The 21719-nt window shown below is 48.8% G+C and overlaps 1 protein-coding gene across 2 annotated transcripts in view; it reads left to right on the forward strand.

The window, feature by feature from the left end:
• Window positions 1-21719, forward strand: part of CREBRF (CREB3 regulatory factor) — a 741844-nt gene that overhangs the window by 572421 nt on the left and 147704 nt on the right. For both annotated transcript variants that reach the window (XR_011304479.1, XM_069652415.1), the window contains exon 6: window positions 20273-20462. Coding sequence is in view for 1 of the 2 variants with exons in the window: in XM_069652415.1 (XP_069508516.1) it covers window positions 20273-20462 (190 nt within the window). In the remaining variant the exon portion in view is untranslated. The remainder of the gene's footprint in view (window positions 1-20272; window positions 20463-21719) is intronic.

A 21719-nucleotide genomic window follows, 5' to 3' on the forward strand; every position in this document is an offset into this window, starting at 1 on the left:
GTGCATAATCATGCAGTGGAAGATCATTTTTACACTTCTAATTTCATTTACAGTCTAATTATAAAAACAGTGTGTAAAATGATGACTATGCACAGTCTAGTTACATCCATTCAACCTTGCAGTCAATGGGGTACATTACCATAAATGGTCAGTGGCAACAGAGTCTTTGCTCAAGGGTGAGTAAATGTCATTACACTGATCACAGGTGTTCTAGCCTCTCAAATCTTCAAGACTACAAATAAAACATCCAAAACCTGTGCAAGCGCTGTTCAAAAACAAACAAATGAAAGCTACATTGGTAATTGAAATAGAAACTCAGCAAAACCTGCCTCTGATACTCCAGATAAGTATTTAACTTTATGTGGTGCTTCATAAATGGTTTGTCATACATCTAGGTACTTTGATCATTATACCTCAGTCGATACTCCGTTAACCAACCTCTGAAGGATGTTAGCCAATAAGATAGCTCAGCCGGTTGAGCACTCGTTGCTGCAATCTCTGTGTGATCTGTGGGTTGCGGGTTCGAATCCCGTCAAGTCCAACTCAGCCTTCCATCCTTTCGAGGTCGATAAAGGAGTACCGACTTTGGTTTGGTGGTAATTGTGATAAATATGTTCCATGTACAGCGCTTTGCCAAAAGAGCTATATAAATAACCATTTGACCACTAGATTAGATATAGAATTTAGCATGGAGTCCTTGCCTCTCTGCACTGTGGTATCATAACATTGGCATACCATTAGGTAGTAATAGCTCCAGGAAATTAGGACTTTCTTTAAACATCAAAATCCAATTCTGCTATCGAATCTCAAAACGCACACTACAAATTCATGTATGCTTTACTATATAATTGGCTAGGTTTTTTGGATTTCAACATTTAAATATATACAGGAGAGATCAAATGGCCAGAAATAATGAAAGGTGTATTATGTCACAATGCAGAAAGCTGCCGCATAGTAATGTTTTCCATAGTTTTTCACACGTCGGCTGGATCGCATACATTTTACTCTCTTGCGAAGGAGAATCAAAGTTTAAAAATGGAGAGTAAAATATTCCCACCTCAAAATCCTATCTGGAGCACTGCTTCGACCACTGAAAGTCTGCCACATGTCTGGTCTGTCAGTGCCAAATGCTATTAAAAACTATTGTTCCTAACCCAAACTTAATGTAAATCTCGTACGCGGGAAAACCATCGGGTGGGGTGGGCTAGCCATATTCTAACCCATTGGGCTGTTTTCTATTGCAGCAAAGTGCTACCCAACGTGTGCATCTTACTAAAACCAGGCATTTTACTTCACTAAAAAACGGTTTTACCTGGAAAAATAGTTTGCTAAATATTTTCATATGCAGACAGTTTGAAACAAACTCACCTGATTCAAAACGAAAAACAATCCTCCATCAAGCTCACCCCATCGTGGCTGGTGGTCTTCCAATAAAGCGAAAACTCCTTTGCAGCTTCCGGTTCCGTCCGTGATTAACTCTGGGCGAAGAGACAGATGTGGATCCATGAGTAGCAGCTGCGAGAAACTGTCTCAGATTAGCAGGGGCCCCGGGTACTTCACTGGTAGCAGCGTCCGTCTACTCCGTCCTCAAAGTGATGGATCATATTCAGTAGAACCCCCACGTCCGGGCACCAATTTGTGAAGCCAAAATCTGGCACTGCAAACAAGGTAAGATGAGACCAGTCACAAGGTGTATATTAACAGTTTATTTGCTTCAAGCGGACCCAGGTTCATCTAGGACTGAACAGCCACACAGAAGTTGAGCAATTTACATGGTGGTTTGCTCGCCTTATATACAGTTCTGGTTTGCTGAGGTTGTCAATTTACAGACAGTTTATGGCTTCCTGCAACGTATACATTTTCTGCGAAAAAACATACATTGCTCATCAGTGTCAAGTTTGCACAAGTTAACCTTTCACAAAGTTCAAACTGATCCCGGCTCAAGGAGACGTTCTCGTGCACCTATTATATATTTTGCCGGACCAAAGGTCGCTGTGCATCTGTGGCACAGTAGTTTGTTTAGAATACCCCCTTCATGGAATGTACAGATTGTGTCATGTTTTTCTTTAATTATTGGTACATATATTTTCATGCTTGTGCAATTAGATTTGGGAGAGGAGAGACGGGAAGGCATATATATCTTACCTTACCTGCACCGGGCTGTTCAAGGTCTGAGGCCTGCACAAACACTGAGCTAATCATTCCTTGCAAGACATGTTTTTCTGAACAGCTCAGCACTTCATGCTGCAAAAACTGGAAATGGGAGACACAAAATGAAGTTGGGGTGTTGGCGAAATGTGAGTGCTTAGACTAACCAAAATGGATGCTGTTTCACACTGGTCCACCAGTGGCTCTCTGTGGCCACGCCACCGCTTGCTACTCCTCTCTCCCTTCAGTTGACAGGGTGCTGCACGTCCACCACCTTGACTCTGGCTTCACAGACGGTTTGAAATTTGCAAACTTCTCTGAGTTCCCAGTCTTCTCCCCGTGCAGGTATGACATAGCCATGGGCCTTCCCCGGCATACTCTCTTGCGCTCTCTCTTGCGGCTCTTTGTTTTCGCTGTTCATCATCTTCGTCTCCGTTAAATACAATTCTTTCTTTAAAGGGATAGTCTGTGTCTGTTTCACAATAACACACATTTGTTACTTCTTCATATATGTCCTGCTGGGATGCTTAAAGAGGTAAAGTTAGAGGTCTCTTTAGTGAGTTCCAAATAGGAAAGGAAGTCTTTGTCCCCACAGGGGGAGTCTCTCCCGGTGAGGTCCCGCTTGCCTATACCCGTAGGGTGGGTATTGCGACGCAGGCTCACCCCCCCTAACCTCAAAGAGGGGGTTCCCCCTGAGGGAGAAGGGACGAATTCCTGCGATTTGTCGAACAACCCTAAGAATTGCCCCATCATGCAACACGTGTGCCTAGATATAGATGTCTATGCCCAGTAAGTGTTATGCGCCTAACCTTTTTAAATTCAAATTCAAGCTGGACTGGAGCTTTATACAGACCCCTTTTGCCTTGTTGCTGGGAGGTTTGTTGGCATCATCAAAGCTCTGCCGGGACTTCGGCAACCAGCTGCTGTCATCTCTTGCCATGAAGAAAGGGCATGCTGAAAACTAAAGTCTGACTGTGCTGCTCTTAAAGGCATGGTCTAGTAAAACATTTTGTTTAAAAAATAGATAGGCAACATAAAAAAAAATACTAGCATTCTCTTTTTTAAAACTTCCTGTGTAAAATTTTGAGCTATTGAAGCTCAAAATTCGCAAAAGCAAGCACATGGGCGCATCCATTTAGTGAAATGGATGCCCTCCTGTGCTGGCTTTTGCTTTTGCAGCACTAATGAAGGAAAAGCCAGCCAGCTGTAGTAAACAAAAGCTACCGCTGGGTGGCTTTCCCTTCATTAGTGCTGTACGCGGAGGACGGGGAGCGGAGACCAGAGCAGTGCTTGGGGTCAGGAGTCCACTATTCGATCATCACAGATATGGGGTAACCCCTTTGTAGCTGGGGGCGTAACTGGATCTTTCCAGAGACTTTTTTAAGAAACCTGAGTAATTGGATCACCTGGCTGTAACAGACTGAACCCTAAAAAGGCTAGGAATGTACTTACCAAGCATTAAGCATTGTGTTGAGATATGCCATTTGCAGGCCTCTATACTTTCTCTCAACCGTTTTGTTTTCCTCTTATTACAGCGATTTACATTGTTTATGCCTAAGATTAACTGTGTTGCATTCTAAAGTGGAAGTTAATCATTTGGTGTTAACTAACTGTGGTGTATATAGGTTTAATAGTGTTTTACGTACCAGAAGTGCCTAATTGCTTGTAGTTAATAAATAGTATTTTTTCTACTTAGCTGTGTGGACATCTGTTCCTTTTTCAGAATGTGCTCTTGTTAACTTTGTTTGACATCAAGACTACTGCCTCCCGACTCCAAGCATGTTCAGCTCAACCAAAAAGACTTTAGTGTGAAAATGTTTGCAACTTGAGGTTGTCTTATCAGAATCCGGAGGATGAGGGGGGCAGGGGCAGCTCAGGGGTAACATGCTTGTCTTGAATTAAAGCAACGCAGAGCAACACAGGTTCAAATCCCTTTCCCGTGCTTAGAGACTGGTCTCCGATATTAAGCGTGTTACAAAACAATCCCATGCAGAGTAGGTTCTGAAAAACCCTCTTACAACACACTACTGCTGTGTCAAAGAGAATCAAGTGAATTTGGGTGCAGATTGAAAGGAAGAACAGTCGTTAACACCTGTCACTTTAATCCTGATGGGGCAGAAGGGCAATAGGACGTCATGCACTTCAGGGACAAAATGGGTAGCCATCGGTATTGCAAAATCGGAACCATGAATATTATCTGCATGATTGTTCTGCTCACAGCTTACCATGCTTTCCCCTGTTCTGTTTGTTCTCTCCCAGCCCACAGCAGTTCCTGTGATCTCTGTTCCTGTGCATTACCGCTTCGGTAGTTCCTGCTATTGAGCCTCCTCATGTCCTTCTCCCCTGTCGCCAACAACCCTCAGGACCTTCCCCCTTCATTCCGTAGGGCCAGATTTTTGGCCCTGGCGCTCTATTGCCTGTCCTCCTTTTACCCTTGCTTCCCCTAACAGTATCTACCTTAATGTCCATCTACCGTAGTCTCTGCCTTTGCTTTACTTCTCGCTCTGGTTACAATGTACATCATTGCCATCCTCTTTCTTGCCCTCAATCCCCTCTTTTGCCATTCTCTGCTAAGCAGTTTTTACATTCCCCCTTCTCGCTCCAAGCATTGTCTACCCCATCAATGCCAAGCAGCTCTAGCTTGCTTGCCTCTTTTCGCCCTCTTTTCCTTCGGCAATTCTTCCTTTTTCCTGCCTTCTTAGTCGAGCTGGTTCCAGGATGTGTGGGTCCCCTAATTTGCATGTTTACATCAGTTGTAGTGACATACAGAAAAGGAAATCACTGCGTGACATCAGCCTTTGATAGTTTACTTCATTATGGGATGTTACAGTACAAGAATGTAATAAAGATCAATTGGATGCATTTATGAATAGTCACCATATTATAAATGAAGCAGCAATGTTAAACTATGATTGAGCTTTTTCTGAAAAGCATATACTGTAAACTAAATAACTTTGTCAAATCTTTTTCACTAACTTCGGTTGTTGGTTAACGAATTAAGTTGTTGATGAGATTTGAGTCCAGTGTGCAATTTAAGTCCTTGACTCCGATCTTATCAGCTATGGTTGGTGAAATATATAGTCCACCCTAACAAAGACATAATATAAAATACATTAAGCAAAAAGAGCATGATGTAACTTTATATTCCTCATTCTAAATGGAGGTATAGTAACGATGCAAAGAAATACATTCCTTTAAAAGTGGGTAGGGGGTAATTGTGACTCTAGTTGTGTTGAGGGAAGACCTAGATTTCGATAGCCGACTCACTTCTGTGTAAGGGCGTTAGATGGAAAAGCCCCCATCAGCTCCTACCACCCAAACAATAACGTTACATTCTCCAGCATGGGGTCTGGCATGGATTCACATGCTCATGAATATTCCCCGTCGTCAGGCCGGGAATCCTCGGTAAAGAAAAAAAACAGTATCAGTTTCGTTTCTGATCTGTCTTTCTTAGTAGTAACCAATCACTGGTCTCTGGTTCATACTGCCCCCAGCCAATGACTGCCCTCTCCCTAAGCCCCGCCTATGGCAGCCATCCTCAGATTTTTATCGCACGCTCGTGTGTTGGGTGTCCTCGTGTTTAGCTCTCAAGCTTTTGCTGCGTTTTCGCGCTTTTTCAAAGGATTTTCTCATTTTTCGGTCATATACAGCCTCAAGCTCCACCGTGTCTACATCCGATCAACGGGGACCCGTTTCGGATTTTCTACGTCCCTCATGGGTGAAGTGTTCGTCGAGTTACGCTTCTTGGAGTCCAGAAGTTTAAGCGGCCTATCCGGACATGGCCCAGGAGAAAGGAAGCTCGACGCCCGGAAAGCTGTTCAGGGTTTGCCCTGGATGCCAGCTGCAGAATGTGTTCAAGGAGGACGAGCACTCGAAATGTCTCTACTGCCTTCAAGAGGACAAAACGCACGTGGAGAAGGACTGTGCACTTTGCGGGAACATGTCGGAAAGGACCATCAGGGACCAACACCTTCGTCTCTCCAACTGGCTGGAAGGAAAGAGCCTGTCGGGTGAGAAGAAGAAGAAGTCCGAGCAGTCTTCGAAGTCCTGTGAGGGCGCCCCGGCGACGGGGGCCCAACAGTAGGCAAAGCACTGCGAGTCTGCGGGCACCGGGAGCGCCAAACAGTCGGGCTCCTCGGCTGCCAGGCAGGGCGCTTCCTCTCCAGCCCCATCAACCACGAGCCAACACTCTGGCTCAGGGAGGAGGATGGCCGAGAACCCAGCGAAGCTTCTGGAGAGGCCCCGGTCGATCTCAAAGGATCCAGCCGAGGGGGACCGAGGCAGTGACCCTCCCCCCAAGGTGAAGGCCACAGGCCCGCAGAAGATGGCGAAGGCCTTGATTCACCCGGCCAAGGCCTCTATCGAGGAAGTCGCAGCGGCCCTGGCGCAGCCTGAGGAGGCTACACCAGTGGAGGCAACCTCGGGGCCAAGAGTTTCCCTGCCACCGCAGAGGAAAGCCTCTTTCAGGCCCATCGAGAAGACCCCCGTGAAGAACCTGGCGGAAAAAGGGGGGGAGCCGGTGGCCATTGTGGACACGGACACAGCCTCCGAGGAGGAACTGGTTGAAGTCTTGGAGGGCCTCGACGAGGGTGTCGAAGAGGCCCGGTCCCACGGGAGGGATCCCGACTAAGGGGACGACGAGAGCGGCGGCGGCGGCAAGGTTCCTAGTCAACCGTCGCTTCCAGAGCGACACTCAGGGAGGAGGATGGCCGAGAACCCAGCGAAGCTTCTGGAGAGGCCCTGGTCGATCTCAAAGGATCCAGCCGAGGGGGACCGAGGCAGTGACCCTCCCCCCAAGGTGAAGGCCACAGGCCCGCAGAAGGTGGCGAAGGCCTTGATTCACCCGGCCAAGGCCTCTATCGAGGAAGTCGCAGCGGCCCTGGCGCAGCCTGAGGAGGCTACACCAGTGGAGGCAACCTCGGGGCCAAGAGTTTCCCTGCCACCGCAGAGGAAAGCCTCTTTCAGGCCCATCGAGAAGACCCCTGTGAAGACCCTGGCGGAAAAAGGGGGGGGGGAGCCGGTGGCCATTGTGGACACGGACACAGCCTCCGAGGAGGAACTGGTTGAAGTCTTGGAGGGCCTCGACGAGGGTGTCGAAGAGGCCCGGTCCCACGGGAGGGATCCCGACTAAGGGGACGACGAGAGCGGCAGCAGCGGCGGCAAGGTTCCTAGTCGACCGTCGCTTCCAGAGCCGCAGGACAACTCGGCGGCCATTTTGTTAGCAATACAATCCTTCTCTTCGGCGATAAGGACGAGATTGCCCCTACCACTGACGGAGGAGCCAGAGCCAGGCCCGTCGAGAAGTCCACCAAACAAGAGAAGACGGACCCACCCAGCCCTGCCTTTTCAGCCCTCGCGGCCTGCTCAGCCTTTGCCCACATCCCCCGTACCTGGGGATGACACGGGAACGGACACGGCCACGACTGGTATGGATGACGGCGACGGGACGGAGCTCCCATCGCCTCCAGCCCGGGCTTCCCCGCCTGACGAGATTGGGTCTTTCCACGCTACGATTGCCAGGGCATCTGAGCTTTTTCAGCTCTGCCCCGAAGAGAAGGAGGAGGAAGGTTTCCTTTACCAACAGCGCGAGGCCAAGAGGAAGACAGTCCTCGCCGTGCCTCTGCTGGATGACATCTGGGACGAGGGTCTCACCCTTCTCAAGAACCAGTCTACGCCGCCAGCCAAGAGGGATCGGTACGAGAAGAAGTACCGGGTCCCCGACGCGGCACCTTTGTGCCTTAGGGTGCAACCGACCCCTGACTCGGTCGTCTCAGCGGGCATCGGCCTCAACGTCAACTTCCCTGCCGGACGGCGAAGGAAAGAAGCTGAATGCAGTGGGGCGACGACTTATCTCGTCGGCGGCAACAACGATTAAGGCGGCCAACGCCTTCGCGATCGTGGCCCGCTACGACAGGGAGTTATGGTACAAGATCGCCCCTCTGTTGGACTTCCTACCGGACGACAAGAGAGCGGAGGCCCTGGAGATCTTGCAAGAAGGTGAGGTGGCGTCGGACCACGCCATTACGGTGGCAACGGACATTGCCGACACCGGTTTCCGCCAGCTAGGCAACGGCGTTTGCCTCAGACGACGAGGGTGGCTCAAGGTGACGGATTTCCACCAGGACGTACAAGCCAAGGTTTTGGACATGCCGTTTCGACGGGAACATGTTTGGGAAAACAGTGGATGAGTCCCTTCCAAGCCATCAAGGCGGACACGGAGACAGCTAAGGACCTGGGAGTTCTCCCACAACAAAGGCCGTCCTTTCGGAGCTCCGGAGGCAAACAGGGTTCCTCCAAGGGATTTGTTGGTGGCTCCTCTACGTACCGCCAAGCGGCCCGCTCTTCGTCGCAGGAAGCCTATAGAGGACGAGGCAAGTCGGGTGGATCCCGCCGTCGTCACCAGGGAGGCCAAGGCGGCAAGGCGTCCTCCAAGCAAGATTGAACCGACCGTGGCGTCAGGCCCCCACCGAAGCACCCCGCTGGGAGGCCGGCTGGCGAAGTTCGTCAGCGTGTGGGAGTCCATCTCCACCGACCGTTGGGTGCTGGACGCCCTGGCCCAGGGGCACGCCCTCAAATTTCTAAAGTGCCCCCACATTCCTCCCGTGGCCAGGAAAGAAAACCACATCCCTCAACTGCTCTTGGAGGTAAGGGCGATGCTCAAGAAAGGTGCCATCAAGCTCGTCCCAAAGAGGCTCCGGGGTATAGTCAAGGTACTTCCTTGTGAAAAAGAAGACGGGAGGGTGGCAACACATCCTAGACCTGCAACGACTGAACAAGTACATCAAGGCACAGAAGTTCCAGATGGTCACCCTCCAGCATGTGCTGGGACTGCTGGAGGAGGGCAATTTCCTGTCGTCGTTGGATTTGGAGGATGCATACCTTCACATTCCCATTCTAAAAGGACACCGGAAGTTCCTCAGGTTCGTGGTCCAAGGTCGACACTACCAGTTCAAGGCCCTCCCGTTCGGATTAAAGTCGGCACCCAGGGTTTTCACCAAGTGCCTCGCTCCAGTGGCAGCGCGGCTGCGCCTGCAGGGGATCCACGTCTACCCCTACCTGGACGATTGGCTCATCCACGCAAGGACAAGGGAGCGCTCCGTAGAACACACGGCAAAGACCGTCCAGCTGCTCACAGACCTGGGGTTCTCCATCAACTTCCCCAAGTCCCACCTGGTCCCCTCTCAAGTCGCACTGTTTCTGGGAGCCAAGCTCGACACAGTGGCGCGTCTGGCCTCGCCCTCGGAGGAAAGGACAAAGGCTATCCTAGGCAAGGTGCAGCGTCTGCTGGCCACGGATGTGGCCAGAGTGAGGTCCATCAAGTCCCTCCTCGGGATGATGTCCTCTTGCATTTATCTTGTGCGCCTGTGCAGACTTCGGATGCGCCCTCTACAGGAGTTCCTCGACGCCTGCTGGATTCAAGCGACGGGCAGCTTCGAGGACAGGATCCCTCTCAACGAGACCTTCCGACCAGTGATCCGGTGGTGGGGCACCCGCACTCATCTAGCGGCGGGGCACCCGCGCTCATCTAGCGGTGGGGACAGACTTTCAGACCCCGGCCCACCAGGCGACGGTGATGACGGTGACGACGGATGCCTCCCTGGAGGGGTGGGGAGCCCACACCAGAGATTTTCACGCGAGAGGCGTTTGGCTCCCGGAGGAGAAGCCTCTCCACATCAACATCCTGGAGCTCCGGGCAGTGTTCTGGGCCCTCGGGTCCTTTCTCCCGTCCCTCAAGAGCAAGGTGGTGAGGATCTTCACCGACAACATCACCACGATGTTCTACATCCGGAAGCAAGGTGGAACCAGATCCCCAGCCCTATCCAAGGAAGCCCAGGACCTGTGGCATTGGTGGGGACTACGCCAGGATCAAGTGGACCGACTCTTTCAGCGATGGGGCAAACCCCAGATCGACCTGTTCGCAACGGCGACAAACTCCAAGTGCCAGAGGTTCGCCAGCAGGTTTCCCCAACCTAGGAGCATGGCCGATGCTTTCTCGTTCCCCTGGGACGGCCTGTTCCTATATGCGTTTCCCCCGTTGCCGCTCCGACTCATCAACCAGCTCAAGAGGTCCTGGTGCAGAATGATCCTCGTCGCACCGGCGTGGCCGAGGCAGATCTGGTTCCCGGACCTTCTGGACTTGTCGGCGTCCCCACCAATCAAGCTGTCGACGGATGCAGATCTTCTTTCCAGAGAAAGAGGCGCAATTCTTCATCACGACCCAGAGTCGCTGAATTTGCAGGCTTGGCTCCTGCAGCACTAGAGTTTGGAGGATACGATATCCCGGCCAACTGCAGAGAGGTTCTTGCAAAGGCCGGGGCGTCCTCAACTCTCAAGTGCTACGGACATAAGTGGAAGAGGTTCTCGATCTGGTGCCGTGCACAGACGTTTAACTGTAACGCTCACCTGATTCCCATAGAGGCGCCGGTCTTGACTGGGCGTATACCGCATCTTCAAAGGTGATGTGTAACACACGGCTGGCTCTTTGGGCTGGACCTCTGTGCACTGTATGTCTGCCTCGAAGGGTAAGATGTCTGGAGATAGAAAATATGGGATTAAGGAACTGGGTTATTGAATGTCTCTCTCTTCTTACCTTTCTCTTCTCCTGTAGAACCCCAAAGGTTAACGCTCTCACCTTAGGTAAGTGAACGCCGTGCTCTCCATCTGCCTCGGGGCAGGGTGCTGTAACCAGTTTCTTCACTGGATAAGGGGAGCAGGCCTCTTGACTTCAGAGGACTGCTGTCCGTCGTTTACTGCACGAACGGTAAGTTTCGAGTAATTCTAATGTCTTTAAAGTCTTTAGTAATGATGTTTCTTGTTTTGCAGGGTTCCGGCGATGGCGGATGACGGGCTGAAGTGAGTTGAAGATGGAGCCCGTGTGATGAATAGAAGCGCCTGGAAGCACGTAAGTAAGCGCTTGTTGCCTGCTTCACGATGCGCTCTAACTGTCTTTTTATTTTGCAGGTACAAGTTCGGAGCGGCTGCAGGGTGCCGGAATACCCACTGGGTTAGATGTGGAAAGGAGTAATGGCACGTGAGTATTAAAGTTCCCCAATGTCTTTAAACGCACCTTGTTTTGTCTTTCAGATGCGGGATGCAGCGCTGAAGGCCTCCGGAGCGTGCGAAGAGTTGGTAAGCTTTTGTCTTTCAGATGCCAGAATGCAGTGTGAAGACCTCCGGAGCGCACGAAGAGTAGGTAAGCCTTTGTCTTTCAGATGCCGGAATGCAGCGCGAGGCGTTGGTGACAGCCGATGGACCAGGTAAGTGAAGAACTGTCACTGAAGACCGTAATGCTAACCTGTTCTTTTTTGTCTTTATAGGTGTTGCTGAAGACTGGATTCAGGATGGTAAGCCTTTTTCCTTAGGCCCAGGATCAGATGCAGAAGACACGATGAGCGTTCTGCTGCAGAGGATGCAGAATAACGCAAAGCAAGATTCATCCATCGGGTGTGGTTTAAATAGCCTCCTGTAGTGCTTAGGTGTCTCCTTCCACAGCCACGCCTAGGTAAGAAAAGAGTTCCTGCTTTCCAGAAGAGTTCCAGTGTTCTGAATCTAGGGAGTGGCTCCTGCCCCACCCAACAGGAAAAGTAGTTCCAAACAGAAGAGGATCAAAGGCTCAACTGGCAGGCAAGTAAGCAGCATGGTCTGCTGCAGGTAAGTCCACCCAAGCATTATGAGCCTGGCGCTTCCAGGGCTGGGACTGGGCATATTTATGAGCCTGGTGCCACTGGCGCCAGGACTGGGTCCAAAAGGTCCCAATTGGGACTGGTTGGCACTCGGAACCTGGGTTATGGATCTGCTTCCAAGGGAGTTGGGAAAACCCTGACCTTTTGGAAGCAGAGATCATGACAGTACCCCCCCTCAAGGCCCCTCCCAAACCAGGCTTCTCCGGGGGTTTTGGCTTGTCAGGAAATGTTCGGTGAAATCTTTTGATTAGGCGAGGAGCGTGGACATATTCAGCAGGTTCCCAGGATCTCTCTTGGGGGCCGTAGCCTTTCCAGTCAATTAGGTAAAATAGTTTAGATTTGGAGATCTTGGAGTCCAGAATGCTTTTGACTTCAAACTCGAGTTCTCCATCAACTGGGATAGGTTTTGGAGATTTAGTTAGTCGGGTTTGAGGTTGCACGGGTTTTAATAGAGAGACGTGGAAGACCGGATGTATCTTCATGTGCGGGGGCAAGTCCAACTTGACCGCTACTGGGTTTACTATGGTAGTGATGGAATAGGGACCAAGGTATCTTGGGTTGAATGTGCGTGGCCCTTTTAGAGGTAGATATTTGGTGGATAACCAGACTTGATCCCCTACTTGATATTGAGGGGCTTCCTTCCGATGTTGATCTGCTCCTTTCTTGTATTGATCTTTAGCCCTTTGAAGGTGAGAAACAGCTTCCTTAAAGGCTTGGGTGATTGTAGAATGCAGGTAGTCTACTGCTGGTGTTTCAAGATCTTGGAGGGGATCCAACTCCGAGGTTCGAGGGTGACTGCCGTACAAAAGAAAAAACGGGGTTTTCCCAGTTCCCGAATGGACAGAGTTATTGTAAGCATATTCGGCTATCCAAAGGATGTCTTTCCAAGTTTTTTCAGTTTGTTGCAGCATGCAGCGTAAATACTGTTCCAGAGTTTGATTGGTCCTCTCGGTTTGTCCGTCGGTCTGAGGGTGGTGACTGGTCGATAGTCTCACATCAATTTGAGCCGACCGACAGCAACTTCGCCAAAAATGAGAAATAAATTGACTACCTCGATCCGAAATTAGAACCGAAGGAAAACCGTGCAGTCGGACGATGTTTTCGAGAAATTCTCGGGCCAGAGTTGCTGCTGTTGGCAAGCCTTTGAGCGGAATGAAATGCGCCATCTTGGAGAATAAGTCCAAGATTACTAAAATCGTATTGTATCCGGAGCATGGAGGTAGATCGGTGATGAAGTCCATAGAAAGCGTATGCCAAGGGCGAGGTGGGATGTCAATAGGGCGTAAGAGGCCTGCTGGTCTTTCATTTTGACTCTTGTTTTGGGCGCATACTCCACAGGACATTATAAAGTCTCTGATATCTTTTTTCCAAGACGGCCACCAGAAGTAGCGCTTGATCTTTTCTGAGGTCTTGGCCATACCGGGATGTCCTTCCATTAAAGAATCGTGATAACAAGAGATTACTTTTTTCTGTAAATCTGTGCTGGGTAGGTATAATCGTTCTTGGAAATACAATAAGTTGTCCTTTACTGCAAAGTCCTTTCCCTGCAGATGCCAATTCTGTATGTCTGCTGGAGTTACAAGTTGCCTGGCTTTATCCTTAACTTCCTCTATGGATTCTGTGGCGATTACACCCAGAATTCTTTGTTCGGGAATGATTGGTACAGGTTTAGGGTTGATCAAGTGTTCTTCCACTCCCATCCGAGAAAGGGCATCAGCTTTACCGTTCTTTGTACCAGGTCGATAGGTAATTATGAAGTCAAACTCGGCAAAGAATAATGCCCAACGGAGTTGTCTAGAGGATTGGGCTTTCGCGGTTTTCAAATATTGCAGGTTTCGGTGATCCGTAATCACAGTAACGGTGTGTCGGGCCCCCAGCAGATAATGCCGCCAAGCCTTAAAGGCAGACTTGATAGCCAGAAGTTCCTTGTCAGTAATCGTGTAATTGATTTCAGGAGGCGAGAATTTGCGGGACCAAAATGCCACGGGATGCAACTGATTGGTTACCGGGTCCTTTTGTGATAGAACTGCCCCCATGGCAAGGCTTGAAGCATCAGTTTCCACGATGTAGGGGAGTTCGGGGCGAGGGTGTTTTAAGATTGGTGCAGAGATAAATTTAGTCTTCAAATCCTGGAAAGCTTGTTCCGCCTCGGTAGACCATTCAAAACGTTTGTTTTTCTTTAACAAGGCAGTGATGGGCTGGACTATTCGAGAGAATTCGGGGATAAACCTGCGGTAAAAGTTAGCGAAGCCTAACATGCTTTGCACACCTTTTACGGAGGATGGTGATGGCCATTTGAGAACTGCATCGACCTTCTTTGAATCCATACGCACTCCGCCAGGTGATAATATGAATCCCAAGAATTCAACTTCAGTCACGTTGAAAACACATTTTTCCAACTTAGCGAAAAGTTTGTGTTGACGCAATCTTTCGAGGACCATTTTCACGTGTTTCCGATGTTCAGATTCCGATGACGAATAAACGAGGATGTCGTCAATGTAAACAACAACACACACATCTATGAGCTCTCTGAGGACATCGTTCATAAAATATTGAAAGGCGGCCGGGGCATTGCAAAGTCCGAAGGGCATGACCTGATATTCAAATAGCCCATACTTGGTGCGGAAGGCCGTCTTCCATTCATCGCCCTCTTTTACTCGTACCAAGTGGTAAGCTCCTCTAAGATCCAGCTTTGTATATATGCATGCTTTTCTGACTTGGTCCAGGAGTTCAGGGATCAAAGGTAACGGATATCTATTCTTAACGGTGATCTGGTTCAGGGAGCGATAATCTATACAAGTTCTAAGGTCTCCTTCCTTTTTTGGAACGAAGAACAAAGCTGAAGAAGCAGGGGACTTGGAAGGACGAATAAACCCATTTGCCAGGTATTGATCCAGGTATTGTCGAAGGTGAAGGTTCTCAGGCTCGGTGAGGGCATAAATTCTACTACAAGGAGGAGTAGATCCAGGTATCAGGTCTATCTGGCAGTCATAAGACCTATGAGGAGGTAGAGAGTTAGCCTGATCCTTCCGGAAAATATCTTGGTATTCGGGAGGTAACTGGGGAGTCTCTGAAGAAATTGCTGCCAGTGCAACACCAGGTGGAGGGTGACAAGTAGAGACACATTCTGGAAACTGGACCGTTCTTGCTCGCCAATCGTTCAGAGGATTGTGTTTCTCTAACCAAGGTATTCCTAGAATAATCTGAAAATGAGGGGCCTTGATCACATCGAACACGATCTTCTCATGGTGTCCATCTTGACTTACTAGCGTCACCTCTTGAGTGGTATGCGTTACTGGCCCGGAGGCTATCTCCGTACCATCCACCGTAGTAATGATCCTTTACAGCCTTGGGACAAAGAGTTAGATTCATCCTCAAAACCATTTCATGATCCACATAATTGCCGATGGCACCGCTGTCGACGTAAGCTTCAATTGCATGTAATCGATCCGGATTATAAGGGCTAATGAGGACCATAGGTATCACGAAATGCGAGGTCACGGAACTGGTTTTCACGCTCGGCAAGAGGACCTCTATTCTTGTCGGGCGAGGTCGTTTCCCTGCTCAGAGTTTGTAACTTTGGTAACTGCAGCTCCTACTGCCTTCTTGGCAGGTTTCACCGGACAGTCTCGAAGAAAGTGCCCTGAGTTTCCGCAATAGAGGCATAATAGCAACTGTTTTCTCCTTTCCCGCTCCTTTTGTGTTAGAGGACCTTTCAGACCCCCTATTTGCATGGGTTCCCCGGAGTCTACTCCTTTGGAAGGAGTTTGCGGTTTGGAAAATACTCGAGCATCAAACTTGGAACGATCGGCCTTCCTGTTCTGCAGTCTGTGATCTATTTGAACGACTAAGTCTATATAGTCCGAACAATCTTGTGTGGGATTCACTACTTGGGCTAACACATCTTTGAGCTCTCCACGTAGACCTCTATAAAACAGCGTAATCCTTTTGTCCTCAGGCCATTGAGTTTCCACTATCAGTCTGTTGAAAGACGCAATATAAACCAAAAGGTCTTGATTACCTTGTCGCAACGAAAGAAGCTCATTGTCCAAGGCCTGCCCCTGTGAATGTCTTGCGAACAGTTTTTCCATACTGAGCTGAAAAGCTTGAAAATCATGGAGGACCGGATCATCTTGATTTACTAGAGGGATCGACCAGTCTGTCGCATTGCCACTAAGGTACGAAAGCACGAAAGCTACTTTAGCTTGATCAGTTGGAAAGGCTGCTGGCCGGCATAAGAAATGCAACCGGCACTGATTGATAAATACTGCAAACCTCTTTGGGTCACCAGAAAATCGTTCGGGCGGAGCCAGAGGTACATTCCCAGGTAGGTTGATCTGCACTGGATTCATAGAGGATGTAGAAGGAAGATTTCCCCCAGATGCGGGTAACGGGGTCTGTCCGGCTTGTGACTGTAGCAATTGTCTAGCGAGATCATCTGTTCGCTCTTTGGAAACAATCAGTTCCCTTCTTAGAGCGTTTGTTTCCTGACGGGCTGCATGCACTTCTGCCCTTAGTTCCCCAAGTAACTGGGCTAGCTGGTCGGTATCCGAGGTTTCCATAGCGCCTGGACGGGAGTTTTGTGGTAGGCTTTGCTTTCTGTAACGCTCACCTGATTCCCGTAGAGGCGCCGGTCTTGACTGGGCGTATACCGTATCTTCAAAGGTGATGTGTAACACACGGCTGGCTCTTTGGGCTGGACCTCTGTGCACTGTATGTCTGCCTCGAAGGGTAAGATGTCTGCAGATAGAAAATATGGGATTAAGGAACTGGGTTATTGAATGTCTCTCTCTTCTTCCCTTTCTCTTCTCCTGTAGAACCCCAAAGGTTAACGCTCTCACCTTAGGTAAGTGAACGCCGTGCTCTCCATCTGCCTCGGGGCAGGGTGCTGTAACCAGTTTCTTCACTGGATAAGGGGAGCAGGCCTCTTGACTTCAGAGGACTGCTGTCCGTCGTTTACTGCACGAACGGTAAGTTTCGAGTAATTCTAATGTCTTTAAAGTCTTTAGTAATGATGTTTCTTGTTTTGCAGGGTTCCGGCGATGGCGGATGACGTGCTGAAGTGAGTTGAAGATGGAGCCCGTGTGATGAATAGAAGCGCCTGGAAGCACGTAAGTAAGCGCTTGTTGCCTGCTTCACGATGCGCTCTAACTGTCTTTTTATTTTGCAGGTACAAGTTCGGAGCGGCTGCAGGGTGCCGGAATACCCACTGGGTTAGATGTGGAAAGGAGTAATGGCACGTGAGTATTAAAGTTCCCCAATGTCTTTAAACGCACCTTGTTTTGTCTTTCAGATGCGGGATGCAGCGCCGAAGGTCTCCGGAGCGTGCGAAGAGTTGGTAAGCTTTTGTCTTTCAGATGCCGGAATGCAGTGTGAAGACCTCCGGAGCGCACGAAGAGTAGGTAAGCCTTTGTCTTTCAGATGCCGGAATGCAGCGCGAGGCGTTGGTGACAGCCGATGGACCAGGTAAGTGAAGAGCTGTCACTGAAGACCGTAATGCTAACCTGTTCTTTCTTGTCTTTATAGGTGTTGCTGAAGACTGGATTCAGGATGGTAAGCCTTTTTCCTTAGGCCCAGGATCAGATGCAGAAGACACGATGAGCGTTCTGCTGCAGAGGATGCAGAATAACGCAAAGCAAGATTCATCCATCGGGTGTGGTTTAAATAGCCTCCTGTAGTGCTTAGGTGTCTCCTTCCACAGCCACGCCTAGGTAAGAAAAGAGTTCCTGCTTTCCAGAAGAGTTCCAGTGTTCTGAATCTAGGGAGTGGCTCCTGCCCCACCCAACAGGAAAAGTAGTTCCAAACAGAAGAGGATCAGAGGCTCAACTGGCAGGCAAGTAAGCAGCATGGTCTGCTGCAGGTAAGTCCACCCAAGCATTATGAGCCTGGCGCTTCCAGCGCCGGGACTGGGCATATTTATGAGCCTGGTGCCACTGGCGCCAGGACTGGGTCCAAAAGGTCCCAATTGGGACTGGTTGGCACTCGGAACCTGGGTTATGGATCTGCTTCCAAGGGAGTTGGGAAAACCCTGACCTTTTGGAAGCAGAGAATAACCCTCTGCAGATTACGGCCCCTCAAGTATTGCCGTACCTTCTGTCGCTAGCCAAAACTGGACTATCTCATGCTTCAATCAAGATGCACCTGGCAGCGATTTCCCGATACACCAGGACTATAGGGCGGTCATCCCTGTGGTCTCATCGCCTGGTTAAGGAATTTATGAAGGGACTGTTTCGATCGACCCGCCGGTGAAGGCGCCAGCCCCGGCGTGGGAGCTCAACGTGGTGCTGACCAGGCTCATAGGTCCGCCATTCGAGCCATTGCATTCGGCCCCGTTGAAGTTTCTGTTGTGGAAAACAGCGTTCCTGGTGGCCATCACCTCCGCACGACGCGTGGGAGAGATCCAGGCACTATCCTGCAAGCCTCCATACCTGATGTTTCACGATACGAGGGTAGTGCTGGGGACGCACCCCTGCTTCATGGCCAAGGTGCCGTCGGACTTCCGTCTCAACGAGCCCTTGGTGTTAACAGTCTTTTTCCTGTCGCCTTTGTCGCCGGCCGAGAGGACTTTGCACTCGCTGGATGTAGCTAGAGCGCTGAAGTTCTACGTGGACCGAACAAAGAGTTTTCGGAGGACATCCGAAGGCTTCCATTTCCAGATGGCCCACCAGCTGCATCATGCACTGTCATCGGTTGGCGAACCGACCATTGCCCGGCCGTCCGAGAGCCCATTCGACCAGAGCGGTCGCTGCTACCATGGCGTTCTTGTCTGGTGTGCCCCTGCTGGACATCTGCAGGGCTGCTACGTGGAGGTCGACGCACAACTTAACGAGATTCTACTGTGTCGACCGGGATTCCAGGGAGGAGTCCAGGGTCAGCCAAGCAGTGCTGCGCAACCTGCTCGCTTAAGGTGAGCCTGGTGAGGAGGTAAGACATGCTTAATGTTGACTTTTATGTAATGCTTAGCCTTGCCACCTCCCGTGGTTGTGCATGTGTGTACTGCTATGTATTCTTATATTCATGAGCATGTGAATCCATGCCAGACCCCATGCTGGAGAAGGAACAAGTTACTTACCTGTAACTATTGTCCTCCAGCATGGGACTGGCATGGATTCACATGCGAACCCTCCCTCCTACCCCTCTGCGGCTCTTCACTTGGTCATACTGCCACTTTACGTGCTACCAATTCTGAGGATGGCTGCCAGAGGCGGGGCTTAGGGAGAGGGCAGTCATTGGCTGGGGGCAGTATGACCCAGAGACCAGTGATTGGTTACTACTAAGAAAGACAGATCAGAAACAAAACTGATACTGTTTTTTTTCTTTACCAACGACGGGGAATATTCATGAGCATGTGAATCCATGCCAGACCCATGCTGGAGAACAACTGTTACAGGTAAGTAACTTGTTCCTTACTGAGCCAGCGGTGAAGAACTATCCTTTCTAATGTGCAGAGGCACATTAAGGTATTTGCCAGGCGGCTGAGGGAGTAGTTTTCGCACAAAATGTGCCAAAAAAAGGTGTTAATGCCTCAATAACAGCATATTTTGATCTTTGTCACCCTCTCACCCTGGGATTTTTCTATTAGATGGCAGGGGGAGGTCCAACCCATTAATTTCACTTTTTGATCCTTGTTGTAAACCTGAAAGGGAGTGAGTACCCAAAGATACGCCCTCCTACGGCCCACACTTCACCTGTACAGCCTTCACGTGGACCTGCATAGATTACATTAAATAAAAGGGTCTATACTTAAACTCACTTTCCTGTGGGTGTGGTACACCATGGTACAATAACAAATGCATACAGTATCAATATATATCAACTTGCACTGCAGTATATCGGAGAACAGCTATCGGGGAAAAAATACCTTGTAGTCTTTTGTGAAGATTAAAGGGGACAATATCAATCGGCTCAAATGAGTGTCTCCTGTTGAAGTGAAGCAACAGAACTATGGTAGCAGTGTGGTCCTGAACCCTTCTCCGATTTAACAAAGTTGTTTGTTATGGATGAAAACTAGCATCTGTAGCACAGAGTGGTTGGCAAATTCATCCACAGCATGTGGGATTTAATTTAAAACTGCCCGCCTACATAAAATTCCTGTCTTTTATATATGTGTAATTTGTGCATATCTTGAAACAATGTGTCTCTTCGGATTTCTTTCAGTGCCTAGTTGGTCATTTAGAAGTATTTTCACCTGAAATGCGAGGGAAATTCATTAAGGCAGCAAGTTGGATTCTTTTTTAATATTTTTAAATCCCAGTTTCATCTATTGTAACTTTTAACAAATGCTCTTCATCTCCTTGGTTTCTTTTTCTCACTTGGGAAGTGCTTGGAAACTTTAGGACCTATATAATTAGGGTTTTACCCTTTGTTCGCCAACCTGCCTTAAATTAAATATTGATTTATTTTGTGGCCATAAACAAATGCACTTTGATTGTAATTCACAGGGAAGTATGCAGTGAAGAAGTCTCGAAGGACTGATGTGGAAGATCTCACACCGAACCCCAGAAAGCTACTCCAGATCGGCAATGAGCTAAGGAAACTCAACAAGGTGATTAGTGACCTGACGCCGGTCAGTGAACTTCCACTTACCGCCAGACCGCGGTCGAGAAAGGAGAAGAACAAGCTTGCTTCCAGGTGAATTGAGCATTGTCTAGGAGCATGGCATATAAAACGTGCAGCAGCGAGTTGGAATTGTGTTTTTGTTAATCATCGGGAACAAAACGGAGCAAGGGTTTTGTAGGGAAACATGCCCAAATGAATGTAACCTAATTGGAAAGAACTATCTTAGAATTTTTTTTATTTATTTTTAAAGCAGCCTCTTGAGCTTTTAATCCCCTGAAGGCAATACATAATCTATTTGCATAGTGCAACATTTGCAATCACCACCTAGCCATTGGCTAGCGATATTTGGCTCTTGGCGAGTAAGAAACTGTGCTGTGCCTGTGTGTATGAATATCATTGAGGTGGTGAGTTACTTTTTTATGGCTGGCAAGCAGCTTGCAACTTGAATTTCTGCACTATCATTGATGTATTTTCATGCATTTTATGTTTTATAGCACTGTCCCTTAAGGGTAAACCATACACTGTATAGTACAATTGAAGTAAAAATGATAAAATGCAGTATAAAATATTTAAGGGAAAGCTACCTGTAAAAAATAAGTCTTGCATGGAACAACTCAGAATAGATGCAACTTGATGAGTGAAGTGGTCTTGCACCAAGAACTAGATTTAAATGTGTTTGGTGGGCCAAAGAAATGTAAAACAGCTGATGGTCAAACTAGGCGTTCTGACACTTGAGGACCACCCATGCCATCTGAGGATCTTCCCTTCTTCCAGCCACTCCTTTTGCAAATCACCTTGATTTGCAAATATTGAGGCCAAAGTGCATATGACAAGTGGAGTGTGCATATCTTTAACCAGGTCTGCATTTAATGGGCAGTGTGAGTAACCTATTCTGCTTGCAGTGCACATCAATGCACTATTGATATTTCTCCACAAAAACCGATGGAAAAAGGACAGGCACTGAAAAAATTGAAAATGTGTACGGTTGCATAACAATAAAGTAATGGTTCTGCCACATAATACAACTGCAGATTCAGATTAATTTCCCTTTTTCAGAGACATTTCAAATAGCTAAGCACCTGCCTTGAATGCATTCTATAATCTGAAACCCACCACCCTATTTATTGGTGGATTTATTGTTTGTAATAAGCCGATGAAACTAGTACATCTCGATGCATGCGTATTCCCTAAAGCAACATGTTTGCAAACATTGACACTACCCTGACTCTCTGGAGAGCCCATGAGGTTACTGCAGATTATAGAGTGGGAAAATGTGCTCAAATATGAACGCTTGTTTCTTCAATTCATTGTCTGCTTTCTGCACAGGTT

The sequence above is a fragment of the Ambystoma mexicanum genome, chromosome 3p, assembly GCF_040938575.1.
Source record: "Ambystoma mexicanum isolate Mex_15411 chromosome 3p, UKY_AmexF1_1, whole genome shotgun sequence".
NCBI lineage: Eukaryota > Metazoa > Chordata > Amphibia > Caudata > Ambystomatidae > Ambystoma > Ambystoma mexicanum.